The sequence below is a fragment of the Cuculus canorus genome, chromosome Z (assembly GCF_017976375.1).
Source record: "Cuculus canorus isolate bCucCan1 chromosome Z, bCucCan1.pri, whole genome shotgun sequence".
Taxonomy (NCBI): Eukaryota; Metazoa; Chordata; class Aves; order Cuculiformes; family Cuculidae; genus Cuculus; species Cuculus canorus.
Window position 1 is genome coordinate 77,627,491 of NC_071441.1, and position 9,754 is coordinate 77,637,244.

The following is a 9,754-nucleotide window of genomic DNA, read 5'->3' on the forward strand; positions in this document are numbered from 1 at the left end:
ACTCCATGATGGAACCAGACGAGCTTCAAGGTCCCTTCAACCCCAACCCATTCCACAACTCCCATGAAGGAACGGATGAGCTTTAAGGTCCCTTCAACCCACCCCCATCCACTACTCTATGACGGAAGCCAGACGAGCTTTGAGATCCCTTCAACCCAACCACAAATTCTCCCACTCTTTAAGGTCCTTCAACCCAACCCATTCCAAAACTCCATGATGGAAACGGATGAGCTTTGAGGTCCCCTCGACCCCAACCCAATCCACAACTCTATGATGGAACCAGATGAGCTTTGAGGTCCTTTCCAAACCCAATCCATTCCACAATTCTCCAATCTTTAAGGTCCCTTCAACCACCCCAATCCCCGCCGGTGTGATGGAACCGATGAGCTTTAAGGTCCCTTCGACCCAACCCAATCCACAACTCCATGATGGAACCGGATGAGCTTAAGGTCCCTTCCAACCCAACTCATTCCACGATTCTCGCTCTTTAATGTCCCTTCAACCCAACCCATTCCACAACTCTATGATGGAACCAGATGAGCTTGAGTGTCCTTTCCAACCCAATCAATTCCACGATTCTCCAATCTTTAAGGTCCTTCAACCAACCCAATCCACGACTCTATGATGGAATCAGATGAGCTTTAAGGCCCTCCAACCCCCACCTCAATCCACAACTCCATGATGGAACGGATGAGCTTCAAGGTCCCTTCCAACCCAACCCAATGCACGCTTCCTCCAATCTTTACGGTCCGTCCAACCCACCCCAATCCACGACTCCATGATGGAACCGGACGAGCTTTGCATGGTCCCTTCAAACAATGCACGATTCTCCGCTCTTTAAGGTCCTTCCAACCCAACCAATCCACAACTCCATGATGGAACCGGATGAGCTTTACAGTGGTCCCTTCAACCCAACCCATTCCACGACTCCATGAAGGAACAGACGACCTTTGAGGTCCCTTCAACCTCAACCAACAATCTCCGCTCTTAAGGTCCCTCCAATCCACCCCAATCCACGACTCCATGATGGAACCGGATGAGCTTTGAGGTCCTCCTTCAACCCAACCCGCGATTCTCCGCTCTTTAAGGCCCCCTCCAACCCACGGCAGTGCGGCATGAGCTCTGCGGTGGCTCACGTTTGCGCTCCGGCTGTCCCCCCCCCGGCGGCGGGCAGCCGGTCGGCCTGGAAGGAGTTAAATCTCGGCGGCTTCTTGCTCTCCATCTGCCGCTCTGCCGCGTGGGCTGGCTCGGTGGCTGTTTTTCTCCTGCTCCAAGTTGGCAGTCGCTGGGCTTTTCCATAATGCCAAGCATTTTGGGAATTGTGAGCGGAATGAAACGATCCAATCTCCTGCCTGCGACATGAACTTTTCATTAACTTACAACCTTGTCAGCAAAAGCATTATCAAAGCTGAAGATGAAAATGCTAATGAGCTGCCATTTGCATATTTTGCTTTGTTGGAATGTCATTAATTATACATTTTATGATGATGAATGCAGCTGTCGGAGCTTTCGCCCGCGGCATAATTAGCCCCAGGCAGAATGCCAGGAGCCCATCAGCACTTTTGTGGCGGCAAAAAAAAGATGGAAAAATAAACCAAACAACTCCAAAAACCACGGCCCAAAAAATCCCTTTTCCTCCATCGGTTCCTCCTCTCAACCGCCGTTCCATCAACTGCGCGGCCCAGGAGGTCGGGAGAAGGGCCTAAAGGTGGATCGCTCCCTCCGAGTTGGGTTTTTGGAGGGTTTCATAAAGGCAAAAGGAGGGGAAAAAAAAAACCCCACCTCGTGGTTCTTCCAACTTAATTAATGCCACGCTTAATTATAACGCCATGATGTCAGCGGGTTTAATTAAGGGTTGGCGCGTTGACAAGAAAGCTCCTCGTGGCGGGAAGAGTCGCCAGAGGAGGAGGTGGGAGGTGAGCGGCGAGGCTGAGGAACCAGAACGGCGCCGGAGACCACAAGGAGGAGGTGCTCCGGGGAGATGGTGGCATCTAAAAGAGCATCGAGTCCTGCGGTGGGGTGGAAGGACCTCAAAGATCATGGACTGGGATGGTCGGAAGGACCATAAAGATCATGGACTGGGATGGTTGGAAGGACCATAAAGATCATGGACTGGGATGGTTGGAAGGACCTTAAAGATCATGGAGGTGTGGAATGCGATGGTTGGAAGGACCTTAAAGATGATGGAGTTATGGACTGAGTTGGTAGGACCTTAAAGATGATGGAGTCGCGGACTGGGTTGGAAGGACCTTAAAGATCATGGAGGTGTGGACTGGGTTGGAAGGACCTTAAAGATCATGGAGGTGTGGACTGGGTTGGAAGGACCATAAAGATCATGGAGTGTGGACTGCGATGGTCGGAAGGACCTTAAAGATCATGGAGGTGTGGATTGGGTTGGTCGGAAGGACCTTAAAGATCATGGAGGTGTGGACTGCGATAGTTGGAAGGACCTTAAAGATCATGGAGGTGTGGACTGGGTTGGAAGGACCTTAAAGATCATGGAGGTGTGGACTGGGTTGGAAGGACCTTAAAGATCATGGAGGTGTGGACTGGGATGGATGGAAGGACCGTAAGGATCATGGAGTTATGGACTGAGTTGGTTGGAAGGACCTTAAAGATCATGGAGTTATGGACTGGGATGGTCGGAAGGACCTTAAAGATGATGGAGTTATGGACTGAGTTGGTTGGAAGGACCTTAAAGATCATGGAGGTGTGGACTGGGTTGGATGGAAGGACCTTAAAGATCATGGACTGGGTTGGTCGGAAGGACCTTAAAGATGATGGAGTCGCGGACTGGGTTGGAAGGACCTTAAAGATCATGGAGTTGTGGACTGGGTTGGATGGAAGGACCTTAAAGATCATGGAGGTGTGGACTGGGGTGGAAGGACCTTAAAGATCATGGAGTCGCGGACCGGGTTGGAAGGACCTTAAAGATCATGGACTGGGTTGGTTGGAAGGACCTTAAAGATCATAGAATCATGGACTGAGTTGGGTTGGAAGGACCTTCAAGATGATGGAATGATTTGGGTTGGGAGAGACTTTAAAGACCATCGAGTCATGGAATGATTTGGGTTGGAAGAAATTGTTCAGCTCCTCGAAGAGTTTGGGTTGGAAGGACCTTCAAGATGATGGAATGGGTTGGAAGGATCTTCAAGATGATGGAATGGGTTGGAAGGACCTTCAAGATGATGGAATGGGTTGGAAGGGATGATAAAGTCCACCCATTCCACAGGCAGGGTCACCACCCACCGGCTCAGGGGGTTCTAAGCCTCATCCAGTGTGGCCTTCAGCATCTCCAGGGGTTGGAGGATCACGGACTGGTTGAGGTTGGATGGGACCTTAAAGCCCACCCGGTTGCAATCCACCCGCCACGGGTTGGGACGTCTTCCACTTGACTGAGCTGAGGTCCTTGAGGACATCTGGAGCTCAAGTGGAAGGGAAGGGACAGTTGGGGTTGGTCAACGTGGAGAAGAAAAGGCTCCAGGGAGACCTTGGAGCAGCTTCCGGGACCTGAAGGGCCTCCAGGAAAGCCACGGAGGCGCTTCTCCGAGGCCATGGAGTGATGGGATGAGGGGAACAGCTTCAACTCGGACACCAGGAGGACATTGGTCACGCTGAGGGTGGGAAGCCCTCGCCCAGGTGGCCACGGTCACGTTGGAGCCCCTGACCAGCGGGAGGTGGCCCCGATAACGGGATGGGCTGGGAGACCCCTTCCAAACCCACCCATCCGTGACCTCCAACTTCTAAGCCCCCTTCCATTCCATGACCCTCAGACCTTCAAGCCCCCTTCCAACCCATTCCACCATCTCCAACCTCCAAGTCCCCTTCCAACCCCACCCATTCCACGACCCTCAGACCTTCAAGTCCCCTTCCAACCCAACCCATTCCATGACTCTCAGACCTTGAGGCCCTCTACCAACCTGACCCCCTCCATGACCTCCAACCTTTGTGGCCCTTCAATGACCCTCAGACCTGAGGCCCTCTTCCAACCTTTGAGTCCCCTTCCACTCCATTCCAGACCCCTCAGACCTTCGAGTTCCCCTTCCAACCTGACCCATTCCACGACCCTCCAACCTTTGAGCCCCTTCCACCCCATCCATGACCCTCAGACCTTCAAGTCCCCTTCCAAACCTAACCTGTTCCATGATCTCCAACCTTTGAGTCCCATTCCATTACACTCCATTCCATGACTTCAACCTTCGAGTCCCTTCCAACCCATTCCATGACCCTCAGACCTTGAGGCCCCCTTCCAATCCAACCCATTCCCCTGACCTCCAACCTTTTTGAATCCCCTTCCAACCCCATTCCATGACCCTCAGACCTTTGAGCCCCCTTCCAACCTGACCCATTCCATGACCTCCAACCTTTGAGTCCCCCTCCACTCCATTCCACGACCTCCAACATTTGAGTCCCCTTCCAACCCATTCCATGACTCTCAGACCTTCAGACCCCTCTACCAACCTGACCCCCCTCCATGACCTCCAACCTTGAGCCCCTTCCACCCCATCCACGACCCTCAGACCTTTGAGCCCCTTCCACCCCACCCCTGCCCTCCACCCTTTGAGCCCCTTCCCCACCCCCCCCGTCCCCGTTCCCTCCTCCCAAGCTGAGCTTCTCCTCATTCTTCCGCCGCCGCCACGCTGGGATTCGGTTTTTTTTTTTCCTCCCGCGAGCAGCAGCAGCGGCGCAGCAGAAGACCCCCTCCGTGTGCCGCCGAGCGAAGCCGAGGAGAAGGCCACCCCGCCGGCGGTGGAGCAGATGGGCCCCTTCCACAATGACGAAGCCGATCAATCAGAGCTGAAGGGCGCAGGTGCGGCGCAGCCGCGCAACAACGCCCCATTTCACAGTCTGTCACACACAGCCGCACGGGCGGCCAGGAGTGACCCTCCACCGCTCCCCCAGGACCTCCGCTGGAGCTCCTCGCGCCTCGCGCCCGCCTGCCTTCTCCACTGACGTCTTCATAACGGCCTCCGCTCCACCGCGACGGGGGGAGGAGGTGGCTCGGCCCCACCAGGAGCTCCTCAAGGAGGGCTCGGGGGGGCCTCGCTGCCCGCACGGCCGCCTTCTTCCAGAAGGAGCCTGGAAAAGGTTCTCCAGCCCAGCCCCACGCGGGGCCTGGAGGACATCTCCAGGGCTTTTGGGGCCCTCCAGACACAGGGACACCAAAACCTTCCTGAGATGGAGGCACCGAGGCTGGAAAAGCCCTCTGAGCTCATCCAGTCCAAGCCCAGAGTGTCCCCAAACACCATCTCCACGGCTTTTGGGGCCCTTCAGACAGGGGACACCAAAACCTTCCTGAGATGGAGGGCACCGAGGCTGGAAAAGCCCTCGGAGCTCATCCAGTCCAAACCCAGAGTGTCCCCAAACACCATCTCCATGGCTTTTGGGTTCCTCCAAACACGGGGGCACCAAAACCTTCCTGGGATGGAGTCACCGAGGCTGGAAAAGCCCTCGGAGCTCATCCAGTCCAAGCCCAGAGTGTCCCCAAACACCATCTCCATGGCTTTTGGGTTCCTTCAGACACAGGGACACCAAAACCTTCCTGGGATGGAGTCACCGAGGCTGGAAAAGCCCTCGGAGCTCATCCAGTCCAAGGCCAAAGTGTCCCCAAACACCATCTCCATGGCTTTTGGGTTCCTCCAAACACAGGGGCACCAAAACCTTCCTGAGATGGAGTCACCAAGGCTGGAAAAGCCCTCGGAGCTCATCCAGTCCAAGCCCAGAGTGTCCATAAACACCATCTCCATGGCTTTTGGGTCTCTCCAAACACGGGGACACCAAAACCTTCCTGGGATGGAGGCACCGAGGCTGGAAAAGCCCTCGGAGCTCATCCAGTCCAAGCCCAGAGTGTCCCCAAACACCATCTCCATGGCTTTTGGGTTCCTCCAAACACGGGGACACCAAAACCTTCCTGGGATGGAGTCACTGAGGCTGGAAAAGCCCTCGGAGCTCATCCAGTCCAAGCCCAGAGTGTCCCCAAACACCATCTCCATGGCTTCTGGGTTCCTCCAAACACGGGGACACCAAAACCTTCCTGGGATGGAGTCACTGAGGCTGGAAAAGCCCTCGGAGCTCATCCAGTCCAAGCCCAGAGTGTCCCCAAACACCATCTCCATGGCTTCTGGGTTCCTCCAAACACGGGGACACCAAAACCTTCCTGGGATGGAGTCACTGAGGCTGGAAAAGCCCTCGGAGCTCATCCAGTCCAAGCCCAGAGTGTCCCCAAACACCATCTCCATGGCTTCTGGGTTCCTCCAAACACGGGGACACCAAAACCTTCCTGGGATGGAGTCACTGAGGCTGGAAAAGCCCTCGGAGCTCATCCAGTCCAAGCCCACACGTAGCCTGGAGGACATCTCCATGGCTTTTGGGTCCCTCCAGACACAGGAACACCAAAACCTTCCTGGGATGGAGTCACCGAGGCTGGAAAAGCCCTCGGAGCTCATCCAGTCCAAGCCCAGAGTGTCCCCAAACACCATCCATGGCTTTTGGGTCCCTTCAGACACGGGGACACCAAAACCTTCCTGAGATGGAGTCACCGAGGCTGGAAAAGCCCGGAGCTCATCCAGTCCAAGCCCAGAGTGTCCCCAAACACCATCTCCATGGCTTTTGGGTCCCTTCAGACCGGGGACACCAAAACCTTCCTGAGATGGAGACACCGAGGCTGGAAAAGCCCTCTGAGCTCATCCAGTCCAAGCCCACACGTAGCCTGGAGGACATCTCCATGGCTTTTGAGTCCCTCCGGATATGGAGACACCACCACTACGGTGGTACGGACTCATTAAGGTTGGAGAAGATCTCCAAGGTGATCCATTCCAACCCCACGTGTGTCCTCAGGCCCCATCTCTGTGGCTTCTGAAGGCCATCCAACCCGGCCTTGGACACCTCCAGGGATGGGGCAGCCACCACCGCTCGGAGCAACCCATGTTTTGATGTCCTCAAGGCCTTTCCCTGGCCCCGAAGCCACCTGAGATAACAGCGGTGGGGAGAAGAAGGAGTGAAGGACACGGCGGGACAGACGCCACCTGCAAAAACCCAACCTCGGCCAAAAAGAAACGGGACCTCGTGGAGGAAAGGTTGAAATCATGGCTTGAAGGAAGGTTAGAAAAACAAAGAGCCGGTGAGTCATGGTGGAAACTTCATCCCTTCTCCTTAGAATAACAGGAAGGGCCTCCAGGATGGACGGAGGCCAAGTCCTTGGATGGAGACGACTGCGACCGGAGCGTTACCGATGACGGGAGGACTTGGCATGGAGACAAGAGGAACCGAGGAACCGCGTCCCAGCACCCACCTTCCCACCAGCTCCTTTCCAGGAGCTGCTGAGAGCAAGGAGGGCCCTCCAGAGAACCTTGGCCCATGATCCAGCCTGGCCAGGAACCTCTGGAGACCCTTGGCCCATGGATCCAGCCTGGCCAGAGCCCTCTGGAGAACCTTGGCCCATGATCCAGCCTGGCCAGGAACCTCTGGAGAACCTTGGCCCATGATCCAGCCTGGCCAGAGCCCTCTGGAGAACCTTGGCCCATGGATCCAGCCTGGCCAGGAACCTCTGGAGAACCTTGGCCCATGATCCAGCCTGGCCAGAGCCCTCTGGAGAACCTTGGCCCATGATCCAGCCTGGCCAGGAACCTCTGGAGAACCTTGGCCCATGGATCCATCCCAGAAGGACCCTTAAAACCAAGGACTCATGGACTGCTTTGGGTTGAAGGGACCTCCAAGATCATCCAGTTCCACAGGTGCCACGTTCCATCTGTGATCCCAGAAGCCTCTGAGGTCCATCACCATCTCCACCCAAAGCCATGAGGCGGTGGAGAGGACCCACCTTGAGCAGCGCGGCGGTCCCTGGGCTCCCCTGCAGACCCCCCGTGGTGACGTCCCCAGCAGAAGCAGGGCGTGATCTTGGCCAAGCCCCACCATGCCTAACCTCGTGACGTCATCTCTTTCCCTTCCCGAAGGTCGTTAATCAACCGTCATTAAGGAGAGTCGTTAGCGGGCAACACCCCACCATCGGTGGCCCTCAAGAGGGAAGTTCTCCAACCAAGTTGTCTCATAGGGTCAAAAGGACCTTTTTTAACCATCAAAACCACTCTCAGAAGGTCCATATTTTCGTGCCCACCTTATGGCCAAAAGGACAATGTAAACCCTCTCAACCAACCCTTGACCTCCACCACCACCAAAGTCCTGGAAAGCCAAACTGAAAAGACCATCAGCTCCAGAAGGACCACTTTGGAAGGTCCACCAGAGCTTTGAGAAGTCCAATTCCACCTCCAACCCCACCGGAGCCCAAAAAGGAGGATGAGGGACTCCGAGCAACGTTCTCCACCGAGAAGAAACGCCAGAACTTACTTTGTATTCGGGAGTTAACGAAGGGAGGAGAAAGATTGTCGTGAGAACCAAGGTCTCTGCTGGCCAAGTGGTCGTAGGGAGTCCCATCTCCATAGTTCTGAGAAGACAACGCAACGGGAGAAGCTTCAATGACATTGGCCAAGGCCTAGAGGTCCTCAGCGAGGAGAAACTTCTCCCAGTGCTTGGGAAGCGATGGGTTCCACCAGGTGGTGAAAGAGACCTGGGGAGGGGTTGGAGATCATGGATGGGATGGGTTGGAGGGACTTTGGAGATCATGGGATGGGTTGGAGGCACCTTGGGGATCATGGGATGGGTTGGAGACACTTCAAAGCTCATGGACTAGGTTGGGTTAGAAGGACCTTCAAGATCATGAAACGGAAGGACCTTCAAGATGATGGCATCACAGCCCAGGTTGGGTCCAAAGGGACCTCCAAGGCCATCCAGCTCCCCCCCGCCATGGTCCCACCTCCCCTGGTTGCTCCAAGCCTTCTCCAAGCTTTCCACCTCCAGGCCTGGAGCAAAGCTAAGGTTCCTCAGGTCTCGGCGGTGCTTCTCTGACTGGAAGCGATGGTAGAACCTCCTTTGGAGGAGCCGATGGGAGGAGACACCAGGCCCAAGGCCTCGTATTTATGCAAAGGTTTTGTTCTTGGCTTTCAAAGCCCCCTGAGGACCTCATTGTCCGCCCCTGGAAGCCCGTCCATCACGGGACAAAGGCCTCCTGGGCGGGAGGTCACGTTCTTTGGGGAGTTCAACGGCTCCGATTCTTCTCGTGTTCTTTTCATCTCCAACGTCTTTGTCCTCTTCCATTCAGAGCTTCCCATGCATAAATAATCGTGTGGGCAAACTCCAGGAGGACTTTTCACCACAGGGGTTTCCTTCAGAAGAAACAAACCTCACGGCGAGGAGAAGAAAGGAATGACGGCGTGGAGGAAGGATCGGGCACCACCGCCCCCCTCAAAAGGTTCTCCTCCTCGCTCCAAGAAGGACCTCCAAGGAGAACCACAGCTCTGAGGGACCTGCGGGGAGTTTGGTCTGGAGAAGGCTGATGGGACACCTCGTGTGGCTCTCGGCAGCTCCTGGAGAGGACCTTGTGCGGAGGTCAACGCTCTCCAACCAAGGGAACCAAGGGACGGGAGGAGATGGTCCTGGTGTGGTGGAACCACCTCGGCTTGGTGGGACCTCCCCGGCAGGAAGGAAAGGTTAATGACTGAGAAGAAGCACTAAATTCATCTCAGGAGGAGGTTGAGCTCGTTAAGAACGGGATTTTAACGAGAAAAAGAGGAGATCTACTTACCCGGGATGGACTTGGATGTCCCGCGTTGGCCCAGGAGCCGGAACCGCTTCGTTCTTCTACACCTGTGGAGAAGAAAAGGTTCTTCAGGCCTGCTTGCAAGGGTTGGTTCCTCTCATA

General features: G+C 55.4%; 1 protein-coding gene across 13 annotated transcripts in view; it reads right to left on the reverse strand.

Annotated features, from left to right (window-relative positions):
• TCF4 (transcription factor 4) overlaps positions 1–9,754 on the reverse strand; it is a 99,518-nt gene that overhangs the window by 71,192 nt on the left and 18,572 nt on the right. For all 13 annotated transcript variants that reach the window (XM_054053953.1, XM_054053952.1, XM_054053944.1 and 10 more), the window contains 2 exons: positions 9,638–9,699; positions 8,344–8,440 (listed from right to left, as the gene is read on the reverse strand). In XM_054053953.1, coding sequence (XP_053909928.1) covers positions 8,344–8,440; positions 9,638–9,699 — 159 coding nt within the window. The remainder of the gene's footprint in view (positions 1–8,343; positions 8,441–9,637; positions 9,700–9,754) is intronic.